The sequence below is a fragment of the Salmo salar genome, chromosome ssa03 (genome assembly GCF_905237065.1).
Source record: "Salmo salar chromosome ssa03, Ssal_v3.1, whole genome shotgun sequence".
Taxonomy (NCBI): Eukaryota; Metazoa; Chordata; class Actinopteri; order Salmoniformes; family Salmonidae; genus Salmo; species Salmo salar.
In genome coordinates, this window is record NC_059444.1 from 85,206,957 (window position 1) to 85,234,434 (window position 27,478).

General features: G+C 41.8%; 1 protein-coding gene across 2 annotated transcripts; it reads right to left on the reverse strand.

Moving 5' to 3' along the window:
• Positions 1–2,236: 2,236 nt before the first annotated feature.
• On the reverse strand, positions 2,237–15,645 carry LOC106601899 (somatostatin receptor type 2). Of its 2 annotated transcripts, none has more exons than XM_045715671.1 (3): positions 15,177–15,645; positions 6,603–7,374; positions 2,237–3,750 (listed from the first exon to the last, which is right to left on the reverse strand). In XM_045715671.1, the coding sequence occupies exons 2-3, from the start codon at positions 7,311–7,313 to the stop codon at positions 3,340–3,342; spliced, it is 1,122 nt and encodes a 373-aa protein (XP_045571627.1). In that variant the 5' UTR covers positions 7,314–7,374; positions 15,177–15,645; the 3' UTR covers positions 2,237–3,339. The 2 variants fall into 2 exon arrangements, with proteins under 2 accessions (XP_045571627.1, XP_045571626.1); XM_045715670.1 differs by having other exon boundaries at positions 14,798–15,639.
• Positions 15,646–27,478: the final 11,833 nt, after the last annotated feature.

Below are 27,478 nucleotides of genomic sequence, written 5' to 3' on the forward strand. Positions count from 1 at the left end.
ATAACCTGACCAAGAAACACTGGGCTATAATAATAATAATAACCTGACCGAGAAACACTGGGCTATAATAACCCGACCAAGAATCACTGGGCTATAATAATAATAATAATCTGACTGAGAAACACTGGGCTAATAATAATAATAACCCAACCAAGAAACACTGGGCTATAATAATAATCTGACCAAGAAACGCTGGGCTATAATAATCTGACCAAGAAACACTGGGCTATAATAATAATAATAATCTGACTGAGAAACACTGGGCTATAATAATCTGACCAAGAAACACTGGGCTATAATAATAATAATAATCTGACCGAGAAACACTCTGGGCTAGAATAATAATTTGGGCCCTGAGTTTTTCCTGGTGAGGTCACCTGGTACCCATATTCTACACTTCTACTAATCATGGCCTTGGACTGAATGCTGTATCAAATAAAACACTGTGTACAGTACACACACACACACACACACACACACACACACACACACAGAGAGAGAGAAACTGTTCAATTACATAGTAAAGGTGCATTCATAGTTGTCAGGGACTTCATACAGTCATCATTAGGTCATGTGATTCCAACTTTGTAACTCTGTTCAGCTGCATGCTGTAGGTCCATGACTCACTGATGAATATTTGTCCACAGCAAATATGTGTCTTTCTGAGGTTAAAAAAAAGCACTAAGGTCAACCATAATGTTAAACCGACTTTACGGAGTCCATATTTGGACAGTGTAAGTCTCAGCAGGACTTGTGCCAGCAAATTAACCATGTGGGATATCATGTGTTTTTTATGTCATTTCAAAGTAGTCCCAGCATCTCTACTGTTCCTCCTCTCTCTGTAGTAAGTCATATCCAAACTACACCTTGGTGTAGTGATCCAGAGGTGATGTGGCCTGCTGCTCACTGTTGTGTTAAAACCTGTTGGGGCTAGGGGGCAGTATTTTCACGGCTGGATAAAAAAACGTACCCGATTTAATCTGGTTACTAATCCTACCCAGTAACTAGAATATGCATATACTTATTATATATGGATAGAAAACACCCTAAAGTTTCTAAAACTGTTTGAATGGTGTCTGTGAGTATAACAGAACTCATTTGGCAGGCAAAACCCTGAGACATTTTCTGACAGGAAGTGGATACCTGATGTGTTGAATTACCTTTAAGCCTATGCCATTGAAACACACAGGGGCTGATTAATGTTTTGGCACTTCCTATTGCTTCCACTAGATGTCACCAGCCTTTACAAAGTGTTTTGAATCTTCTACTATGAGATCTGACCGAACAAGAGCCTTGGAACGGTGATGGCCGATTAGACTCTGGCGCGCGAGGTCATGTTGGGTACCCTCGTTCCAAAACGTTTTAAAAGAGAATGCATTCGTCCACCTTGAATATTATTCATGTTCTGGTTAAAAAATGCCCTAATGATTTATGCTATACAACGTTTGACATGTTTGAACGAACGTAAATATATATTTTCCCCTCGTTCATGACGAGAAGTCCGGCTGGCTTAGATCATGTGCTAACAACACGGATCTTTTTGGATATAAATGATGAGCTTTTTTGAACAAAACTACATTCGTTATGGACCTGGGATTCCGGGAAGTGACATCTGATGAAGAGAATCAAAGGTAATGGATTATTTACATAGTATTTTCGATTTTAGATCTCTCCAACATGGCCGTTTGTCTGTATAGCAAAGCATATTTTTCTGGGCGCAGTGCTCAGATTATTGCAAAGTGTGATTTCCCAGTAAGGTTATTTTTAAATCTGTTGATTGCGTTCAAGAGATGTAAATCTATAATTCTTTAAATGACAATATAATATTTTACCAATGTTTTCTAATTTTAATTATTTAATTTGTGGTGCTGACTTGACTGCCGGTTATTGGAGGGAAACGATTTCCTCAACATCAATGCCATAGTAAAACGCTGTTTTTGGATATAAATATGAACTTGATAGAACTAAAAATGCATGCATTGTCTAACATAATGTCCTAGGAGTGTCATCTGATGGAGATTGTAAAAGGTTAGTGCATCATTTTAGCTGGTTTTATGGTTTTGGTGACCCTGTCTTTGAATTGACAAAACATTACACACAGCTATTGTCAATGTACTCTCCTAACATAATCTAACTTTATGCTTTCGCCGTAAAACCTTTTTGAAATCGGACAACGTGGTTAGATTAAGGAGATGTACACAAAGGGTGTAAGATAGTTGTATGTTTGAAAAATTTGAATTTTGACATTTATTTGGTTTCAAATTTGCCGCTCTTGAAATGCACCTGCTGTTGATAGGGTGCACCACGGGTGGCACGCTAGCGTCCCACATAGCCCCAAATACAGTATCTAAGAATAGAGGCATGTTACTAATTCCACATTCTGCAGAGCCCACCATTTTGGACACACAATCTTTGTAAACAGACAATATGCACACAGTGAGTCTGCTATACTTCCTGGCATACTTCCTACATCCTAGTCTGGTATTTATTTCGGCTACAGGACAATGTGACAAAGACAGATTGAGGTGGAGGTTCACCCTGCTAGTGTAAACATATGTGCAAGGAATCCTTGTTCTCCATGGTTAAGTCTCATCTGCTGTCAATCAGTAACCGTAGGTAACCGTCTGGGACTTATCAGGACACAACATGGCAAAATGCTCTGCAGCGGATAACACATGTTTCTTATTAGACAAGTTCAGGTAGCACTTCCTGGTTTCAGTCCCTTTTCTTCCATTTGGGGCCTAATGAACACAACCCTGTTCTGGTCCTCACATGATCCTGTCACTGTCCACCAGCATCAATACACTCAGTAAACGTCTTCAGCTTTACACCCAAACACCAGAGAGCAAAGTCACAACTACAGTTAGTATTCTCTCCTTTATGAATATATCACAATGTACGGGTTTTACGACCAGGAAAACCCACTGTCATATCATTGTATGTCTTTTGAGAAAGTAAAGAGAGAGTTGGTAAACAGAGATAGGAGACATAAAGAACGTGATAACAGCCGTTGAGGAGCAGACACCATGAGGGCTTAGTTCCTCTGGCATTTTTTCACCTCATCCACAGGGGGAAGAAAATGCTTACAAAATATCACACCATGAGATCAACTACAATCACTCCCCCTATGTGAGCTGTTCATAGGGCATGGTAACAGGTCAGGATGACCGTTTCCACCTGCAAAACAAGTGTGTGTTTGTTTCTGTGCGTGTGTGTGTGCGTGCGTGCGTGCGTTTTGTTAGTTTATTTGTGTGTGATGAGCTTGTGAGGGAGTGTTGATGTGAAATGAAAGATGTCTGTATAGATCACACATAAGGGATGCGTTAGAATAAACAAGCATCAAATGCTGGTCTGCAGGTCTCCATTGAGCAGTGTGCTTTGAGTCTCCGTGGGGTCATTCATCATGCGCGACTTGTCCTGCTTGCTGTCGCTGCGCTCAATCACATCCAGCCCACCCACCTTCTTCCGACACAGAACATTCTGGAAGCTCTTCTTGAAGTTCTCCGACAGGAACGCGTAAAGTATGGGGTTGGCACATGAGTTGGCGTAACCCAGGACCACCACGAAGGCAAAGGTGCTCCTCAGGAACGGCGTGGTGGAGATGGTTCCTGTCACCGACGTCACATTGAAGACATAGAAGGGCAGCCAGCAGAAGACGAACACGGCAACCACGATGGACACCATGCGGGTCACCTTCCTCTCCGAGCGCTTCCTCTTAGTGGACCCAACACGGATCCCTGACGACTTCACCTAAAAAATGATAGATTTTATTTCTATTGCACTCTTTAAAAAAAACATAAATATTAGGAGACCCGACACAGATCCCTGAGAACTTCACTTTAATAGTAGTAATAATTATAGATTTGATCTGTATAGCCCACTTTAAAATATAGGTAAATATAGCTACATCTCAAGGCACTTCACCGCACAGACAAAATCAAAAGAAGAAAACGATAGATTAAAGTAGACATACTGTGCTACCATTACAACATACGATAGGTCACAACATTTTAGTCAGGTTCAAATGAAAAGGATAGAAAGACGGCAGTAGTCATGGAGTTGTCAGTCTCAGCAGGTGACACTGAGGATGTCCTAATATGGACACCGTAGTGGTGGTAGAACGATGTAAAACAAGTACGACCTTAATGATGATGGTGAGTTAACACAGGCAGGTGACCATGAGACTGACCTTGATGATGATGATGAGAAGGTAACACAGGCAGGTGACCATGAGACTGACCTTGATGATGATGATGAGAGGGTAACACAGGCAGGTGACCATGAGACTGACCTTGATGATGATGATGAGAGGGTAACACAGGCAGGTGACCATGAGACTGACCTTGATGATGATGATGGTGAGTTAACACAGGCAGGTGACCATGAGACTGACCTTGATGATGAGAAGGTAACACAGGCAGGTGACCATGAGACTGACCTTGATGATGATGGTGAGTTAACACAGGCAGGTGACCATGAGACTGACCTTGATGATGATGATGAGAAGGTAACACAGGCAGGTGACCATGAGACTGACCTTGATGATGATGATGAGAGGGTAACACAGGCAGGTGACCATGAGACTGACCTTGATGATGAGAAGGTAACACAGGCAGGTGACCATGAGACTGACCTTGATGATGATGAGAGGGTAACACAGGCAGGTGACCATGAGACTGACCTTGATGATGATGATGAGAGGGTAACACAGGCAGGTGACCATGAGACTGACCTTGATGATGATGATGATGAGAGGGTAACACAGGCAGGTGACCATGAGACTGACCTTGATGATGATGGTGAGAAGGTAACACAGGCAGGTGACCATGAGACTGACCTTGATGATGATGGTGAGGTAACACAGGCAGGTGACCATGAGACTGACCTTGATGATGATGATGAGTGTAACACAGGCAGGTGACCATGAGACTGACCTTGATGATGATGGTGAGAAGGTAACACAGGCAGGTGACCATGAGACTGACCTTGATGATGATGGTGATAGGTATAACACAGGCAGGTGACCATGAGACTGACCTTGATGATGATGATGATGAGAGGGTAACACAGGCAGGTGACCATGAGACTGACCTTGATGATGATGATGAGAGGGTAACACAGGCAGGTGACCATGAGACTGACCTGAGATGATGATGATGATGATGAGAGGGTAACACAGGCAGGTGACCATGAGGTACCGCAGTGACCTTGATGATGATGATGAGAGGGTAACACAGGCAGGTGACCATGAGACTGACCTTGATGATGATGATGAGAGGGTAACACAGGCAGGTGACCATGAGACTGACCTTGATGATGATGATGGTGAGGTAACACAGGCAGGTGACCATGAGACTGACCTTGATGATGATGATGATGAGAAGGTAACACAGGCAGGTGACCATGAGACTGACCTTGATGATGATGATGAGAAGGTAACACAGGCAGGTGACCATGAGACTGACCTTGATGATGATGATGAGAGGGTAACACAGGCAGATGACCATGAGACTGACCTTGATGATGATGATGATGATGATGATGAGAGGGTAACACAGGCAGGTGACCATGAGACTGACCTTGATGATGATGATGAGTGAGTTAACACAGGCAGGTGACCATGAGACTGACCTTGATGATGATGGTGGAGGTAACACAGGCAGGTGACCATGAGACTGACCTTGATGATGATGATGATGATGATGAGAGGGTAACACAGGCAGGTGACCTTGATGATGATGAGAGGGTAACACAGGCAGGTGACCTTGATGATGATGATGAGAGGGTAACACAGGCAGGTGACCATGAGACTGACCTTGATGATGATGATGAGAGGGTAACACAGGCAGGTGACCATGAGACTGACCTTGATGATGATGATGGTGAGTTAACACAGGCAGGTGACCATGAGACTGACCTTTGATGATGATGATGATGAGAAGGTAACACAGGCAGGTGACCATGAGACTGACCTTGATGATGATGATGAGAAGGTAACACAGGCAGGTGACCATGAGACTGACCTTGATGATGATGATGAGAGGGTAACACAGGCAGGTGACCATGAGACTGACCTTGATGATGATGATGATGATGATGATGATGATGAGAGGGTAACACAGGCAGGTGACCATGAGACTGACCTTGATGATGATGATGGTGAGTTAACACAGGCAGGTGACCATGAGACTGACCTTGATGATGATGGTGAGTTAACACAGGCAGGTGACCATGAGACTGACCTTGATGATGATGATGATGGTGAGTTAACACAGGCAGGTGACCATGAGACTGACCTTGATGATGATGATGGTGAGTTAACACAGGCAGGTGACCATGAGACTGACCTTGATGATGATGGTGAGTTAACACAGGCAGGTGACCATGAGACTGACCTTGATGATGATGATGATGATGAGAGGGTAACACAGGCAGGTGACCATGAGACTGACCTTGATGATGATGGTGAGTTAACACAGGCAGGTGACCATGAGACTGACCTTGATGATGATGATGAGAGGGTAACACAGGCAGGTGACCATGAGACTGACCTTGATGATGATGATGAGAGGGTAACACAGGCAGGTGACCATGAGACTGACCTTGATGATGATGAGAAGGTAACACAGGCAGATGACCATGAGCGGGAGGAAGAAACCCAGGACGAAGGTGTAGAACATGAAGGCGGTGTAGTAGGCCTCCTCAGGCTCCGGCCACACGATGGTACAGAAGCAACTGTTGTGCTTGGTGATTAAACCGCTGTAGATTATGATAGGCAGGTTGACCAGGAGTGACACCCCCCACACCGCCAGGTTGATGGTCTTGGCCATACGTGGCTTGCGCCACTTGGTGGACCGGATGGGGTGCACCACGGCCAGGTAGCGGTCGATGCTCATGACCATAAGGCAGAAGATGGAGGTGAACTGGTTGAGTGAGTCCACGGTCATGACCACCCGGCACAGCACCGCACCGAACGGCCAGTGGACCAGCGCCAGCTGAATGGCGATGAACGGTAACCCCAACATGAACAGAACATCTGCGACTGCCAAATTCATGATGTAAATATTCGTGACCGTCTTCATCTTGGCGTAACGCAGAATGACGTAGATCACAAGGGCGTTGCCACAGAGTCCGATACCACACACCAGGAAGTAGAGGAAGGTGATGACCATGGTGCTGGTCTGGTTGAACGTGTTGTCGCCCGTATAGGTACCATTGGGTTCCGTTGACTCGTTGCCCAGAATAAAGCTGTCGTACATCAGGGGTTCTTCGGTTAGGTTGGGGAGGGAGGAGGGGAACACCCAGGAGTCCATGGTGGCTCTGGTTCCTCAATGTCTCTCAGATATCCAAGGAACTCTGACTATGACATCCCACCTGCATGGATGGAAGAAAATAACAGAATCAATGTGGTGCCTCTCGCTCTCTCTCTGTCTCTGTCTCTCAGTGTCTCTCTCTAGGGAACAAACCTTTTTGAAAAGCCTCCCAAAATATAACAGCACACAGTTACGAAATGTAAATGTACATTTACTCTCTGTTCCCCTCCCCCCTCAGATTTTCATTACAAACAATCTTACATTCTTTTGTCCCTAATGAACCTCAAAGATCATTGCAGTTCTTGTTTTTCTAAGTTGAGGTAACTTGGGGTAAATTGTTTCAGATTTCCAAGTCCCTCTGTTTAGCACCCTTTTTGTCCAAGCTGGCCTTAAACACGTTTGATAATATTAGTTTATTATATTAGCAGTAACTAGTGGTGGGAAAAGTACCCAATTGTCATACTTGAGTAAAAGTAAAGATACTTTAATAGAAAATGACTCAAGTAAAAGTGAAAGTCACCCAGTAAAATATTACTTAAGTAAAAGCTTAAAAGTATTTGGTTATAAATATACTTACGGATGAAGAGCAAATGTAATTGCTCAAATATACTTAAAAGTATAAGTTACTTCAAATTCCTTATATTATTAAACAGGCATAATTGTATTTTTTTCTGGATAACCAGGGTCACATTACAACACAGACATAATTTACAAACAAAGCATGTGTGTTTAGTGAGTCTGTCAGATCAGGGGCAGTAGGGATGACCAGGGATGTTCTCTTGATAAGTGTGTGAATTTTTCTGTCCTGCTAAGCATTCAAAATGTAATGAGTACTTTTGGGTTTCATGGAGTAAAAAGTACACTATTTTCTTTAGGAATGTAGTTAAGTAAATAGTCAAGTACAGATACCAAAAGAACTACGTTAGTAGTACTTTAAAGTAGTTTTTCTTGAGTACTTTACACCACTGACTATAACAATATGAAGACCATTATGACTGTCTACAAATGCTTAAGTGTAGACTGTAGCATAACTAAAAGTGGTTGCCTTTCCAGACAATGCAGGTAATTCTGCCCCCCTCAGCTCCGAGGATGGCACATGCTGTTGACTTAATTGATTAGGATTTTAATGAGTGTGCCACGCTTGTGCTGTTGCAATAAAACTATGCTCATCACAGACTACTGTAATAATAACCTGGCTCAAACCAGGAAGAGATGGGATGGCTTTTGAAATCACACAGGCAGACCTGGTTTAAATACTATTTGAAATGATTTCAAATACTTTACCTGGGCTTGATTGAGCTTGCCTGGTGTAATGGAACCAATGAAATAGTCCCAGAACTGTAAACCCCACCCCTCTGGCACTTCAGACAGACTCAATCAAACACTCAAAGAACACATACTATTTGAACCCAGGTCTGGCACACAGGGCAGCTTGCTCTCCCCTACCTCCAATGCATTGGGTATATATTTACTAATGTGCTTATGTAACTTGGTAACCACTGTGTAACCTGTGTTGCAATCACACTCCAGACCATTGGTTCCTGGGGCCTCATTTGTAAGCCCTGCATACATAAATAATCGTTGACAGTATGGTTAGGCTACAATATTGATGTGCAATAGGAGTGCGACATCATTACCTATTTAATCTCAGAGCCTATTCCAAAGCTGGACATGCATTATAAACCCAATACTCTGTTGATAAACTAAATATTGAACAACAATTTGTCATTTGCATGCAGTGGCCAAATGGCAATAGTTCCACATTATACAGGAAATAAAGGACGTTGTCTCTATAAAAGGTGAATGGAGGGCGTCTTCCAGGCAGAGTTTTAATGCTCGTTCAGGCGCACACAGTTTTATGACACGTCTGATATATAACGGGAAACATGCAATGTATGGCTTGCGCCACGTTTATAAATCTCAATATTATTGTAAGTGCACAGACTTTTCAGAAATGGCATATGCAGAAATTGAGTGTGAAATGTACATAACATTATAAATGAGGACCCTGGTCCTGGAGGTGTCTCTTGAGAGAGAGACTTGGTTGGCTGGTTCAGCTGCAGCCTCTGTCTACAGTCAGCCTGTGGTAATCAGTACTGGGTAATCCCCATGATCTTCGAAAATCGATGGGGATAGACCTATATCCTGTCCACGAATGCATAGGCATCATGCTCCATTAAAGCCCATTAACCGAGGGCACATGTTCCCTGATTTGGATCCCATTTGTGATAAAATATACAGTGCCTTCAGAAAGTATTCAAACCCTTTGACTTTTAGGGTTATTTTTGTTGTGTTACATTTTGTTGTGTTACAGCCCGAATATAAAATTGATTACATATTTTTTTTTTTTTTACAAATGAAAGCTCAAATGGCTTTAGTCAATAAGTATTCAACCCGTTTGTTATGGCCTAAATAAGTTCAGGAGTAAATATTTGTTTAACAAGTCACATAATATGTTGCATGGACTCACTGTGTGTGCAATAACAGTGTTTAACATGATTTTTTAAATGACTTCCTCATCTCTGTACGCCACACATACAGTTATCTGTAATGTCCCTCAGTCGGGCAGTGAATTTATAACAGATTCAACCAGAAAGCCAGGGGAAGTTTTCCAATGCCTCACAAAGAAGGGCACCTATTGGTAGATGGGTGAAAGAAAACAAAAGCAGGCATTGAATATCCGTTTGAGCATGGTGACGTTATTAATTACACTTTGGAGGGTGTATCTATACACCCAGTCATTACAAAGATACAGGTGTCCATCCTAACTCAGTTGCCAGATAGGAAGAAAACCACTCAGGGATTTGTAATTGCTTCCAAAGGTGATTCTAACATGTATTGACTCAGGGGGTTGAATACCTACAGTGGATTTAAAAAGTCTACACACCCCTGTTAAAATGCCAGGTTTGTGTGATGTAAAAGAATGAGACAAAGATAAATCATGTCAGAACTTTTTCCACCTTTAATGTGACCTATAACGTGAACAATTCAATTGAAAAACAAACTGAAATCTTTGAAATCTTTGTTTCACAGAGAATGAGTTGAAATATATTGAATTGGGCCATCACTGCCCACACAAAAGCATTAGTGAGGGACATGAGTCATGACATCTCTGTAGGAGGGCCCAGCTGTTCATGCACTCAGTCATTGGTTTCACAGCATGTTGGATACTTCTTTTACTATTCAGCCTTAAAGGCCCTTCTCAAATGTAATTACACAGCAAATTAAAAGCTGCAACAGTAGGGCCCTGGTGTGTGTATGGAGAGCTCCCCTGGGAATTCTCTCTCCTTTAAATACAAAATGGCACAGCTTCAGTTCTGCCTTTTATCACAAGTCTGAGTACAGGTTTCCAGCTAGTTTATGTTGTCATGTCCACTAGACTAGCACACTGCAACACACACACACACACACGCACATAGACACACACATACAGACATGTATGTATACACACACACACACACGCACACACACACAGGGAAGTAATTCAGTCAACTCCCCAGTCACAGCCCCTTTCTGAGAACTGCTTGTCCTTCACTTGATACTAGACATTATTCTTCCCTCAGTAAATAACAACCCAAAGGTTACTCCTCTCCCCTGTTATAGAAAACGTGTATTTATTAGGGGCTTTGAACGAATGCAAATGAGTATGTAAATGATTCCCGCCTATGTAGTTGAAAGAAAGGAAGGACTGCAGCACCACAATCAGAGTCAAATTAGTGTGCAGTTCGGTGTCAGCACACAGTGGGAGGGATGCCCCCTGCCAACCTGAGATAATATCAACATCATAACATGTTTCATTATGCCAATTTGTCATTGCACCTCCTGCACAGTGATAGCTGCCTCAGAGTTGTCTGAGATATGGGTATTGTTGTGCTAAATAAGCAACACCAGATATGAGGGAGGAGGGAGGGGTATGTGAGATGTTGAAAACAAAACAGTAAAACAGATGATGACATTGCCTGGGCCACGTGTCCATGTATTCGTCCCAAATAGAACCCTATTCCCTCCCTTTGTGCTGCACTACTTTGACCAGGGCCCATAGTGTCCACTGCCCATAGGGTGTCCACTGCCCATAGGGTGGCATTTGGGGCGCAGACCGTGGGCTACATTCTATCAGGTCCACGCTAGCTGACACCCACATAGCGGTTGTTTGGCAGTGTCAGAGGTGGAACTGCATTAGAGCTGTCAAATCCACAAGCGGCTCCCGGCATTATACCTGAAGCATTATACCTGAAGCATTATACCTGAGGCATTATACCTAAAGCATTATACCTAAAGCATTACACCTGAAGCATTATACCTAAAGCATTATACCTAAAGCATTATACCTGAAGCATTATACCTAAAGCATTATACCTGAAGCATTATACCTGAAGCATTATACCTAAAGCATTATACCTAAAGCATTACACCTGAAGCATTATACCTAAAGCATTATACCTAAAGCATTATACCTGAAGCATTATACCTGAGGCATTATACCTAAAGCATTATACCTAAAGCATTACACCTGAAGCATTATACCTAAAGCATTATACCTAAAGCATTATACCTAAAGCATTATACCTGAAGCATTATACCTGAAGCATTATACCTAAAGCATTATACCTGAGGCATTATACCTAAAGCATTATACCTGAAGCATTACACCTGAAGCATTATACCTGAAGCATTATACCTGAAGCATTATACCTAAAGCATTATACCTAAAGCATTATACCTAAAGCATTATACCTGAAGCATTATACCTGAAGCATTATACCTGAAGCATTATACCTGAAGCATTATACCTGAAGCATTATACCTAAAGCGACAGTCGCATTAGGAGAAATCCAGCCTTGTAAGAACACCTCGATTAGGCTGATAGAAATCCTCATTATGTTGTTTAATGAAAAGCTAGCTCGTCACCTACCGTGCCAGAGACAGAGTAGCATAACAACTGAAGCGGTTGCTATCAATGCACCAAATTCACAACATTGCTATACACTGAAGCATTTCGCTACACTCGCAATAACATCTGCTAGACATGTGTATATGACAAATAAACATTTGATTTGATTTGTACAAAACATTAGGAACACCTGCTCTTTCCATGACATAGACTGACCAGGTGATGCCAGGTAAAAGCTATGATCCCTTATTGATGTCACTTGTTAAATCCACTTCAATCAGCGTAGATAAAGGGGAGGGGACAGGTTATTAAGGAAGGATTTTTAAGCCTGTGTCAAGAACTGCAATACTGCTCATTTTTTCACACTCAACTGACACAACTGTGCAAAGCATTGGAGTCAACATGGGCCAGCATCCCTGTGGACTGCTTTCAACACCTTGAAGAGTCCATGCCCCACCGAATTGAGGCTGTTCTGAGGGCAAAGGGGCGTGCAACTCAATATTAGCACGGTGTTCCTAATGTTTTGTACACTCAGTGTAATTCCCTAATCATATCCTGCATCACGAATGGGACCCTATTAACTACATAGTGCACTACTTTTGACCATAGGGTGCCATTTCAGATGCATGGTGCAACATGTTTGCTCCATGCTTAGATGTACAATTTGGACTTGTTGAACTGAAGTTGGTGGGTTGACGTTGGCTACTGAACTATGAATAGATGCACTGTACAGTATGTATTGAATGCAACATTGAGCAATTCGTCAACAAGTAGTTCAGTCTCAGTAGTCTGGATCTAAGCCTAGTGGTAGAATTGACATATATAATTAAATAGAATCAAATTAAATAGAATAGAATGAAATAGAATAGAATATAGAGAAGAATAGACTAGAAGACCTCCTGTGGGTTGTTTAGGAACTGCCAGATTACTTCCCTCTGTCTTTTCAGGCACTGCCTCAATATAATAGACAACATGTGGGCTGATTGGCACCTGATAGAAAAAGAGGCTGAAATACAGGATGCAAATACAGCTGTCTGTGTCTGTCCTGAGCTCATTGGCGTGGAAAACTGTGAGGGGCCCAGTTGAAACAATGTTGATAGTTCGCTAGTGGACTGGACCCATAAATTAGAGTCCGCCCCCAAAGTTTGACCCTTGTTGCATTCAGGGGAGCTCATGTCTCATTCAAGGGGGCAGAGCCCCCCCCCCGGCCCCCTGTAATTCACACACTGCCAACGACTGTAAAAATGGGACCTGATACGTCTCTGCTTGGCACTCAGCATTAAGGAGATAAGGAGGTATGAGATTTCGGGTAAGGCCCTGCCATAGACTAGCATCCTGTCCAGGGGGTTACTCAAGCTGCCTCACGCTACAGAAACAGGAGATAGGCTCTTGCTCCAAGACGTTCTGGGCCAGCTCGCATAAACCAAGGCTGTCTTAATGCTTTACAGTGTATTGATTTAGAATATAATAGACCACCGGTGGGCTGATCCTGCACCTGATAGATTGAAATCTTGTTCCGACACATTACTCCTGTATCTCTTCAGGCTCAATGCTTTATATTGCTTTGGTTTAGAATATAATATAATAGATCTCTGTTCAGGCACCTGATAGATTGTCTGTCAGTTTACACCCCTTTCTCTTCACTGGCTGGGTCAATGCTTTACATTAGAATAGACCACATGAGTGCTGTTCAGGCACTACCTGACAGACACCTTGTTCTGCCAGTTTACTCTGCTCTGTCTTTTGAAGCACTGGATCCTTACATGTTGTTATTATTATTATTATTATTAATTTAACTAGTCAAGTCAGTTAAGAACAAATTATTATTTACAATGACAGCCTAGGAACAGTGGGTTAACTGCCTTGTTCAGGGGCAGAACGACAGATTTGTACCTTGTCAGCTCAGGGGATATGATCTAGCAACCTTTCAGTTACTGGCCCAAACCTCTAACCACTAGGCTACCTGCCGCCCCGTATGTCGTATTCTAACTCAACGTACTGTAGAACACTGGCACAATGCACCTGATATCTTGCCATCTTGTTCTGCCAGTTTACTCCCTCTGTCTTTTCAGGCACACAGTGACTCTGTCACAAACCTTTAGCGCAGTGATTTAAAGGGCTGTGTGGGTAATCTGGAATAGACGATAAGGAGCTACTCATCTGTTTGTTCTTGCAGCAACAGACCCTGTTGAGCCGATGATCAGAACATTCAAATCCACGTTTCAGATGTGATCACAGAGAGTGGTCAGGGATTGGAACCATCAAAACTTAAATATGCGCAACATGAAAGAGTTAATCCAATGATAGTCATCTGATAAAATAGTGTCATAAATCACTCAGTCTATGAATGTGACAATATATTTGAAAAAAGTAAAGCGATAGTATGATTTTAAGCTTAAATATTTAATCAATAGTTCAATAACATCAACACACATGATTCCCATTGTGTTTCATTACCATGATGACTGAATACGAATTATAGACTAGATCATTTTTTCATACACCTAAATTGACAGAAAATGTCAGTTGGAAAATTTTAAGAGACGATATAACATGGCATTTTGATAATGACACATTTCTATATTTTCCTTACCTTTTAAAATCGATTAAATATAATCCAATGTAAAACTTTATTCCGTTTATCTGAGTTCAATGGGTCTTCATTTCCCACCATGAAACCTTCTCAAACACCTCTCCAATACGTTCAGTCGAAACGAGGTTTGACAGCTCTCTGCCATTTGAATTCACCTTTCAAAATAACCAACCTTTGATCATTTGCGATCATGCTGAAATAAGTTGTAAAAAAGATCGAGATCATTGAAAATTTGTCTACGCAAGAAAATAAATAAATGTATGTGGCACGACTCTGTGCGTCTGGCTACATGGTAAGGTGCGCACAGAGAATGCCTTGAGTGGAAAGGGCCGGAATGAGAGGAGATGCGGAGCGCGCGCAGCTTGTATTAGCTACTCACAGCTTGTAATGACAGACACCGGGTAGAGACCTCGTACAGGGCTGTTGCTGCTGCTTGCTACTGTTCTCCAGCCCAGCACACAGATGGAGTTACTGGTCCGTTATTTCTCCGTTTCCTTCCATTTAAAAAATAAAAGCATGCAGTAACCTCGTTGTCACCAGGCTATAACGTTAGGACTGAGCCAGCACACTACGAAAAGATCAAGGTGGTCAGTGTGCTGAAGCCTTGTTTACCTCCGGTCTTCATTTGAGTTGTGAGACTAAAAATAATTATTGGAAATGTCATGATTTATTGATTATAGGCCAAGAGATCATCAAGTAAATCTATTAACCAAATGTATTGAAAATGATAGTCGTTATGTTAGCATAATTATTAGAGCTAAATTATGCCAGATACCTCTTGTATTTTTGCTGTGCAGCCCATATCAAACATACTGTTCATTCGACCCGGATTGTGAAAGTAGCCAACCAGTAGCCAACCAGTGAGGTAGAGGAGGGGACATGAGACACCATACCAGCGTCACACATAGCTTTGTGGACGAGAACCAAGTTATTCACACAGTTGCGTTTACCCTTCTGATCATCGACAGCTTCCAAACGCAAAGAAAGACAAAACAACATGCAGCAGACAGACAACTGTTATCTTTGGCATAAAAAGAACGGTAAACACTGTTCTGCCTGCCTTCATGCTGACCTGCAGCACTCCCAGGAGCATAGATTATTGTGCAGACCTGGGTTCAAATACTATTCGAAATCATTTAAAATACACTAGGGCCTGATAAAGCTTGCCTGACACAATGGAACCAATAGAAAGTCCCCCAACACTCTTGGCAGGCCCCAAAAAAAAGCTAAGTGTTAAAAATATTTGTAATAGTATTTGAACCCTGGTATGAAACTGTGTGGAACAATAATTATTGTGTAACAGATTAAACTACCATTTCCTTTCCTCTAATATTTTTTTGACCAGGGGAAGAGTCAAGTGGGTCCTAAATAGCACCCTATTCACATAGCCGCAGGAAGTAGGGTTGCTGCGGGTGCTGTGGGACCCCTGAAAAATCAAAATATATAAATATTTATTTTATGATTATTTTTTTTCTCTCACAAAAGTAGTGCACTGCACCTTTACTAGTCCTGTATTAGAGGACCAATATAGCTGTCTGTAGAGTTCTTACTTGCTGTAGCGTTCTTACTTGCGTCATTTGTGCTGCTGGCACTCTTTGGACATTATCCTTGCCATCCTACAGAGTGTAAGCCAGTAAGCGGACATTCTGGGGGTTTGTATCTGTGACACTGCAGATAAAAGATAGGCCATGGCTGTGTGTGTCAAACCAAGACCTGCCTCTTCTCCCCTCACCGTTCACATTAGATAACCACAGACTTCTAAATTGCTGATTTCCTTGAAATCCCCACCATTCTTTCTTCCATTTAATTGACAGACACTGGTTGAATCAAAGTTGTTTTCGCATAATTTCAATGAAGTTACAGTGGCAAGAAAAAATATGTGAACCCTTTGGAATTACCTGGATTTCTGCATAAATTGGTCATAAAATGTGATCTGATCGTCATCTTAGTCACAACAATAGACAAACGCAGTCTGCTTAAACTAATAACACACAAACAATTATATGTTTTTATGTCTTTAGTGAACACACCATGTACAAATTCACAGTGTACATGGTGGAAAAAGTATGTGAACCCTTGCATTTAGCCTCCTTTAGCAGCAATATACTCAACCAAATGTTTTCTGTAGTTGCGGATCAGACCTGCAAAACGGTCAGGAGGAATTTTGGACCATTCATCTTTACAAAACTGTTTCAGTTCAACAATATTCTCAACATGTCTGGTGAAAACCGCTCTCGAGGTCATGCCACGGCATCTTCAATCGGGTTGAGGTCAGGACTCTGACTGGGCCACTCCAGAAGGCGTATTTTCTTCTGTTGAAGCCATTCTGTTGTTGATTTACTTCTGTGTTTTGGGTCGTTATCCTGTTGCATCACCCAACTTCTGTTGAGCTTCAGTTGGCAGACAGATAGCCTAACATTCTCCTGCAAAATGTCTTGATAAACTTGGGAATTCATTTTTCTGTCGATGATAGCAAGCTGTCCAGGCCCTGAGGCAGCAAAGCAGCCCAAACCATGATGCTCCCTCCACCATACCTTACAGTTGGGATGAGGTTTTGATGTTGGTGTGCTGCGCCTTTTTTTCTCCACACATAGTGTTGTGTGTTCCTTCCAAACAACTCAACTTTAGTTTAATCTGTCCACAGAATATTCAGCCAGTAGCGCTGTGGAACATCCAGGTGCTCTTTTGCGAACTTCAGACGTGCAGCAATGTTTTTATTGGACAGCAGTGGCTTCTTCTGTGGTGTCCTCCCATGAACACCATTCTTGTTTAGTGTTTTATGTATCGTAGAGTCGTCAACAGAGATGTTAGCATGTTCCAGAGATTTCTGTAAGTCTTTAGCTGACACTCTAGGATTCTTCTTAACCTCATTCAGTGTTCTGCGCTGTGCTCTTGCAGTCATCTTTGCAGGACGGCCACTCCTAGGGAGAGTAGCAACAGTGCTGAACTTTCTCCATATATAGACAATATGTCTTACTGTGGACTGATGGACATCAAGGCTTTTAGAGATACTTTTGTAACCCTTTCCAGCTTTATGCAAGTCAAGAATTCTTAATTTTAGGTCTTCTGAGATCTCTTTTGTTCGAGGCATGGTTCACATCAGGCAATGCTTCTTGTAAATAGCAAACTCACATTCTGTGAGTGTTTTTATAGGGCAGGGCAGCTCTAACCAACATCTCCAATCTCATCTCATTGATTGGACGCCAGGTTAGCTGACTCCTGACTCCAATTAGCTTTGGAGAAGTCATTAGCCTAGGGGTTCACATACTTTTTCCAACCTACACTGTGGATGTTTAAATGATGTATTCAATATAGACAAGAAAAATACAATATTGTTTTTGTTATTAGATTAAACAACCTGTGTTCGTCTATTGTTGTGACTAAGATGAAGATCAGTTCAAATTTTCTAACTAATTTATGCAGAAATCCAGGTATTCCAAAGGGTTCACATACTTTTTCTTGACACTTATTGAACCAACGTGGTTTTGAAATGTGAAAAATGTGCCCAGAATCACTTGGAGAATTGTCTAATTGCCTTTTAAAATAAATAGCTTATACCTGAAATGAAATCCAATTGTCTGTCTGTTTCACATTTGGAGATAGTGTTTCATATTGTGATTGATATTAAGGGGGATTGTAAGTCAGCCAGGACAAGGGCATCATCTGCTGAATGACTTGGCAACAAGCTGACTCTCTTTGCATCCCAAATGACACTTTATTCCCTATTTAGTGCACTCCTTTTGACCATGGCCTACAGGGAATAGGGTGCCATTCGGGATGCAAATCTGTCTCTATCTGACCATGTTGATCTGATTGATTTCACTTTTGCCATCTGGCCCTACAGCAGAGCTCTTTGTATTCACTGGATCACAAGATGAGGAGTGTCTGAGTGAGAATATGGAGTTTTTCTGCTGTTCCCTTCCTTCTTACAAAAGACGGGGATGAGATGGACGAGAGTATGAGTGATAATGGTTCCTCTCTGTGTGTGTGTGTGTGTGTGTGTGATAGTGAATATGATGTTATTCTGCTGTTCATTCTCATAAACAAGGGGGATGAGAGAGACATGAGTCGGGGGTAGTAGTAACGCTTCCTCAGGGCTTCAATAAAAGGCTCTGTGGGTGAGGAGGAAGTGGAACTAATCTCAGTGTCTAAAAAGTCTATCTTCCACTGTTGCTTGTAGCCACAGAGTATCCACTTAAGAGGGTGGTTTCTGGGAGCCCTGTTGAACCAATAATGAGAAGAAAGTGCTTTCATATCCAGAAATATACAAACTGTTCTAAAGAAGGGGAGAGTAGAGGAGAGAGGAGTGTGCTGGTTTGTCACGAGCATTGTGTTCAGTATGAAGTAGTGCTGTTCTTAATAGAAGATAGGGATTAACCCATAACACACACACACACACACTAATACACACAGACACACTGTGTGTATTAGTGTGGAGCTGTTTAATAAATGCGGTATGGTTTGATGTTCCTAATGACACACTCCACTCAGCATATGAAAGGTTGAGGTCCACGCCCAGTGTGGTATTGTACTATTTGAGTCTCTTCCAGGTACTATATAACACACCCTACACTCACACTAAGGGCCTTCCAGTACTGGGTCATGTTCATTATGCACCAAACAGAAGAAAATGGACTGAAACAGGAAGGGGACTACGTGGACTTGTAAACAAAACAAAATAATCAGTTGTGTGCCCTATCTATCCAGTCACAGATGCTGTCTCACTGGTACACACTGACTAACTGCATCTCAATAGGAACAGAGACTCTCTCACAGGTACACACTGACTGACTGCATCTCAATAGGAATAGATTCTCCCTCACAGGTACACACTGACTGACTGCATCTCAATAGGAATAGATTCTCCCTCACAGGTACACACTGACTGACTGCATCTCAATAGGAATAGATTCTCCCTCACTAGTACACACTGACTGACTGCATCTCAATAGGAACAGATTCTCCCTCACTGGTACACACTGACTGACTGCATCTCAATAGGAATAGATTCTCCCTCACTTGTACACACTGACTGACTGCATCTCCATAGGAACAGATTCTCCCTCACTGGTACACACTGACTGACTGCATCTCAATAGGAACAGAGGCTCTCTCACTGGTACACACTGACTGACTGCATCTCAGTAATCTAAAATGTCTTCCTCTGCTCATCTCTTCACCCTTTATGTACTCTGACTTGAAAGAACTGAAAAGGAGGTAAATCCCCTGACAGGCCTGATATTGTCTTCCCCAGGCACAGAGAGAGGTCTACGGGTCCCCAGCACCTGCCCTTCCGCCCTCCTATGAGAAAAGTGCCCTTTCAGATTGGTGGTGTTTTTTTATTATTACATTTTTATTTCCCTTTTAGTCTATTCTCTCTCTCTCTTCTTACTGAAATGAATCTGCCATCAAACTAGCTCATTTCTAATTTGTCTAACTTGGAGAATTCCCACTCCCCCTTCTCTGCCACCAGATGAGAGCATGCGCTGCACTCCGTCTGCAGGCATAAGCTACCGACATAGAACGAATTGTAGAGTTACATGTGTCATCTCACTGTCAGGGACAGGGAAGGCTTCAATTCTACTGTTTGTTAGGAGGCATAAGAGAAGATGTCAGCAGCGGAATCAACTCCAATCACAGTTAAAGACTAGTTATATTTTTAAACAGCATAGATAACTAGCCAGCTAACTATCTGATTTACATCCTTTAGATTCACTACGATCAGATGATAGCCTACCTCTCTGCCCTCTCTTTGAGCCGTTGGCTATAAGCTCGCTTACAGTGGGATGAGTGTGATTTTGCAGAAAATAAAGGCCTGTGTTTTAATAAAAATACATGTTGATATTTGGCTACAGGAGCATCAGATAATTAGCTATGAATGTAATACATTTAAGTAAACGTGTTTTTTTTTTTTACATGGCCCTGCCCCCATTACTTCAGATCAGTACAGATGAATGAGAGGAGACAAGTAGAGGTAGCTATTCTAGAATATTAAGATGCGCCTAGGTTCTTCTAGATGATGTATGAAAGAAATAGGACTATATTCATTAGCCAAAGTGTTTTAAAGAAAATGAGACTTGTAGATTTGGACATTTGGACATTTAGAAGCAACTGATGTGGTATGCTAAATAGTGTTTACTGAACCAAATGTTAATATATGTGCCTCATGTGCATTGCTTTGATGAGGTCTCTGTGGTACTAGAGTGCTGTACTCTGTACATTTCTGCTTTCATGCAGCATTCACAGCTGCAGCCCAATGGGGACCATAGAGTTGATATTAAACTCTGAGCCTGACCTAGTGTATGAGAGTAAAGTGCTATGGAGATGAGCGGTACGGAGATATGGGGGAAATGAATGAAGAGACAGGGAGATGGGGGAGAGAAAGAGGGGAGAGGTATGTAAGAGTGAGAGAACATACTCTTTTCCATCCAGCTGCTACCTCCAGCTTTTCTGTCTCCAACCCTTAATTGCCCAGGGGGAGACCCTTTACCCTTTACTGCTTTACTACAGTCTTTGTAGAATCCATGACAACACAACCGTCTTTGGGACATAAAACCAAATCAAATTTTATTTGTCAGATGCTAGACTGACAGTGAGGTGCTTACTTACGGGCCCTTCCCAACAATGCAGAGAAGCATAATTTATCAGCAACCCGTATAACAGCAGCAATCAATTGCAGCGCCATTCTATAAACAACATGTGATGTATGTGATGTCTTTTGCGATGTCTTTTGCACCAGGCTGTGTGAAGCTAGCATCCAAGCCTAGTGTTAGTACCCTAGCGTTAGCGCATAAACAACATACAGTACATTTACATGATACTGTATCTTTAGCACCAGTCTCTAACCTATTGACTGCTGAACAATTAATCAAATGACCACCAGACTATTTACATTGACCCCCTCTATTTGTTTTGTACACTGCTGCTACTCGCTGTTTATTATCTATGCATAGTCACTTCACCCCTACCTACATGTACAAATTACCTCAACTATCCTGAACCCCCGCACATTGACTCGGTACCGGTACCCCCTGTATATAGCCTCGTTATTGTTATGTAATTGTGTTAATTGTACTTTTTTTTTTTTTTTACATTAGTTTATTTGGTAAATATTTTCTTAACTCTTCTTAAACTGCACTGTTGGTTAAGGGCTTGTAAGCAAGCATTTCATGGTAAGGTCTACACTTGTTGTATTTGGTGCATGTGACAAATAGATTTTATTGATTTAATTTTTTTATTTTATTATTGCCCCACTGTTAGCATCCTAGCATTAGTATCCTAGCATTAGTATCCTAGCGTTAGAACGCCTAGGATTTTGTGGCCACTCCAAGCCATTAGAACAGATGGTGTCTGGGTTGCACACTGCCAGGAGTCGGCCCCTTGTTATGTGTTATTAGTGTACGGCTAATTAGACAATTTGCTGGCAGGGGGAGGGTATAGGCCTTTGCAGTAAGTGTAGACCACCCAGTGTTAGGCACGCAGCAGACTCCAGTAAATGGTATAGAGTGGAGGAATTCGCTGATGAAAATCTAACCCCGTTTACCTCACATGGAGGGAGGGAGGGAGGGAGGGAGGGAGGGATGAGAGAGAGAGAGAGAGAGAGAGGAAGATGTTGGGTATCGTGTTGAACGGATCAGTTTCCATGGATTCCTTTATTATTATTTTTTTTTTTTACAAGATTTCCCAAGTGATTGGCATTCTACACTGGATGAGTCATTTTCGCCCCAGTGTAGCTCCCGTGTCTCTTTGGACAGATCAGTCTCATCAGTACGTCATTGTAAATAAGAATTTGTTCTTAACTGACTTGCCTAGTTAAATAAACGTTAACATTTCTCCCTCAGGAGCAAATGGAATGGCATCAAATGCATGGAAAACATATGTTGGATGTATTTGATAACATACTATGAGCCCGTCCTCCCCAATTAAGGTGCCACCAACTTCCTGTGGTCTCAATGAAACTTTATTTCTCATGTATGTCAATTTTCCTCAGAATATCCCAAATAAGTAGGCTGAAATGAAAATGAAACATCTGCACTCAACATTTGTGCTGATAGTTTTTAGAACACCAACAGCCACATCTGAAACCAATCAATACAGGGAGGGGGGTGTTGATCAGCCAATCAGCAAACAGGCTGGGTTTAGAGAGCAAATGGGGGTGTTTGCAGTAAAGAGGCGCTGGCTGTGAAGTGTTAGGCCATGGCTTTGATTTAATTACAAGGCTCATATATCACAGAGCCTCAAACCTCTCCCCATTATGCCATCTCTCTCTCACTTTCTCCCTAGCCCAGCAGATTCAAAACCAAGCAAACACAGCATGTGAAACTACTGAAAATCTGCAAAAATCATGTATGAATACTGCATAAACATTCATGTCAAAGTGAGACACGATAGTACATTCTTTAAAAAAAGGTGCTATCTAGAACCTAAGAGAGTTATTCGGCTGTCCCCATAGGAGAACCCTTTTGGTTCCAGGTAGAAAGAAGCCATTTGGGTTCCATGCAGAACCCTTTCCACAGAGAGTTCTACATGGAACCCAAAGAGGCTCTACCTGGAACCAAAAAGGGTTCTCCTATGGTGACAGCCGAATAACCCCTTTGGAACTCTTTTTTCTAAGACTGTACAACCATTAAATAGTCCTTTCAAAACCCTTCAGCCTGCTACTACCATGGCAACTAGTGACAATGTTTTGATATTCTCAGGTGGCGTGAGATGGGTGAGAGATGAGGGAACAGGGTTGATATTCTCAGGCGGTGTGAGATGTGAGAGACGAGGGAACAGGGTTGATATTCTCAGGCAGTGAGAGACGAGGGAACAGGGTTGATATTCTCAGGCAGTGAGAGATGTGAGAGACGAGGGAACAGGGTTGATATTCTCAGGCGGTGTGAGATGTGAGAGACGAGGGAACAGGGTTGATATTCTCAGGCAGTGAGAGACGAGGGAACAGGGTTGATATTCTCAGGCAGTGAGAGATGAGGGAACAGGGTTGATATTCTCAGGCAGTGAGAGATGAGGGAACAGGGTTGATATTCTCAGGCAGTGAGAGATGTGAGACGAGGGAACAGGGTTGATATTCTCAGGCAGTGAGAGACGAGGGAACAGGGTTGATATTCTCAGGCAGTGAGAGATGAGGGAACAGAGTTGATATTCTCAGGCGGTGTGAGATGTGAGAGACGAGGGAACAGGATTGATATTCTCAGGCGGTGTGAGATGTGAGAGACGAGGGAACAGGGTTGATATTCTCAGGCGGTGTGAGATGTGAGAGACGAGGGAACAGGGTTGATATTCTCAGGCAGTGAGAGATGTGAGAGACGAGGGAACAGGGTTGATATTCTCAGGCGGTGTGAGATGTGAGAGACGAGGGAACAGGGTTGATATTCTCAGGCGGTGTGAGATGTGAGAGACGAGGGAACAGGGAAATAGCACTCGGAATATGAGGTCGTTGTTGAGTGATCTTGTAATCGGATTGTACTTTGTAGGCACACAGTCAGTGTTGGGGAAGTTACTCTGAAAATATAGTTTACCAAGCTACCAATTACTTCACACTGGAAGAAGTGAACTACAATAAATCTACCCTTAAGAAAATCATTGTTTATTAAGTATCTAGTTACTTTGAAACAGTAGATCATTATATCCAAACTACTTTGTGATAAATTAATATCACATCTAAATCTGAAATGTCAGACTGCAGATTGAAAGAGCTGATCACTCTGGAGTCAGATGTTAACAGAATGTTTAATTTAGACTATTAAACACACAAACTATATTTCAATTGAGAATTAGGCAGGTCTGGTGCCGAAAAAGAAAGGAAATTCTTGCTTACTTCACCCATATTTTATTTTTGTCAAAAAAGTTGTGTGTAGTTCCAGTAGTTAGCTACACCGCTACATGTCAAAACAGTCATTACTGGAAACACTAACAAGATTAGAATATAGTTCAACTACCACCACGCTACTGCAAAATGCAATTACATTACTAATTGAATCACATGTAGTTCACTCTGCGCACAGTATTAAAGACAATATGTATGTGAGTTATAGGGACTTTATTTCAAAGATAGGAGAAAGTATATGTCCGTTTATAGTATATGACCGTCATTGTAAATAAGAATTTGTTCTTAATGGACTTGCCTAGTTAAATAAAGGTTCAATAAAAATAAAATAACAGAACAGCGTGGGCGTACACCAGTCATTAAAAATATTAACGCAAGTAGACCTCTGATTGGCCAGCTGATCCACCTCTACACTGCTAATTGGCCAGCTCATCCTCCTCAGGATATGACATCATACCCAATGAGAAAATAGCAATTATTTTTGAAACGGTCTGTTTGAGATACAAGTTTGAGGTGGGGTTTTTAAAGTGTTTATTTCTCTAATTTATGCTTTGGACACAAATACAAGTATAGCATGATTCAACAACATTATTTGGGTATGAGTTAACAGAATACAAAATAAAAACTCTATTTAACTAGGCAAGTCAGTTAAGAACAAATTATTATTTACTATGACGCCCTACCCCGGCCAAACCCTAACCCGGACGATGCTGGGCCAATTGTGCGCTGCCCTATGGGACTCCCAATCACGGCCGGTTGTGAAACAGCCTGGAATCAAACCAGGATCTGTTGTGACGCCTCTAGCACTGAGATGCAGTGCCTTAGACCACTGCGCCACTCGGTATACACATGATTGCAGTACAATGAATCCCAAACAAAAAACGAGAGAAAAATGTGGACCTGAAATAAAAGGAGGATATTGGAGAAAGAGAGGTCCAAAGAGCTAGGTGTATGAATGTCCTGGTGCTGGTTGTCTCTGTGAACTTTTAAGTGTGATTTTTACTGGACAGTTACTTAAAATAATAACTTGTCTTTGGGTCAGACGACATCGCTCCTTGGCCCTCTCTCATATCTCTGGAGGGAGAATGTGAACTTTTGTTCTCTTACACTCCTTTCCATCATTGTCTCTTCTGGGCTGACGACACCTGCACCTGCACCACTTATTTGGGTAGGATATTCATTTGATCCAGTTTGCCACAGCAGGAAAATAATCCTGCATCATCAGGAAAAGTGAATTGTTATGTGGATTATAATTAATGGACATTTTTGTGGGGTTGATCCATTTTTCGTAAAGGAAAATCAAGTCTGAAATTTCAAAGTAAAAATGACAAACTTCAGAAGCCGTTTTAAACCTCAAATACAGTTTTTTTTATCCCGGAAAGTTCTCCTTCAACAGGGTGATCAAGTTAAGATCCTACATCTGTATTGAGGTAGTGTTTTGGTAGTGGGGTAAGGAGTGAGTGGCAAAAAAACTAGCATTTTAGGAGGTTGTTACTTGGCAGGTCTCAGGAGGGAAGAATCAGTGACTGAATAATTAGTCTGGATATTAGCTAGTCAAATAATCCATAATGATAACCAAGGGCCAGATCGTAACTGTATGCGTAACTCAAATCGTTCATTGACATTAACTGCATTGAATTTTTGTGAAACTTTGGCTGCGTCTGAAATGGCACCCTATTTTAGCCAATCAGGATGGGTCCATACTTACGAACTAACTCTGAGTTAATGCTCTAGTTGTTCCAGAAGGTTTAAGAATAGTAGCTTGTAGCTTTTCCCATAGGAAAGCATGTCACACTTAGCTTAGCCACTTTGCTAACACAACCAGCTGACCAGCATGACACACAGAGTTATATTCCACTAATAGTAGGAGTGCACCTACCAATCAAAGTTCTTAAAATATGTCAACTTGCCCAAAAGAAAGAGAATGCTACTATGTCACTAAAACCTCCGTATTCAAGGTTTAGCTGACGAATATATTTGAATGCATACCTGACTAAATTCCAAGTTTTGCTGATAAGTAACATGCATATTGGTTTTCTTTTACGGATTATACAGAATGTACTTACGTTTCTGTTTGTCTTTCACTGTGCACTGTAGAAAATGATCTAAAAGAGACATTGTCTTGTCAAAAAGAAGTAAACCTGAAGAAGGCACTGCATTACTGAAACGTTAGTTAGGTTTACCCGTTCAATTGTTGGGAGCATATATAGCAGGTCATCTCCATCAGGTCAATCGCGAGCTACTAGTAACTCACAGACCACTTATGAGTAGCTCACCAAACATTTCTGAAAGTACATACAATTTTCCATCGGTAACTGTCATAAACAATTCTCACAAGTATCAGACGCTGCAAGCTCCCAGCTACTGTCTAACATATGCACCATTGACATTATCCCATCCCTGGTTAGCCACTATTGTCTTAAAAAGGCAGACCTAACACAACATCTGCCAATTCATTTCCAGCAAAATTGCCCCTTTCTGTCTGTGTGGTGCAGGGCTTTGTCTATCACTCCATGTGTAGCCAGTAGAGATGTGTCGATTGCAAATGAACGGCTCTTTTTGAACGGGTCTTTTTGGTAATCGTCTGGAAGCGAATCCATATGTGAAAGAGCCGTTCATTTGGCGCCCTGATTTACATTATTTTACTATAGCTTTTTCAGCTCCAGACATCGATTATCTGCAGATAAATTCTAAAAACATTCTCTGAAGATGAAGAATTCCTCAGTGCAGGAGCAATATAGGGAGTAGAGAGCCTCTTGCTGGTTCAGCTAATTTTTTCAGTGTGTTACATTTTATATACTTTTTTATTTTGCAGGCCATCTAATAATTTGGTTAGGTAAAACTGTATTTGG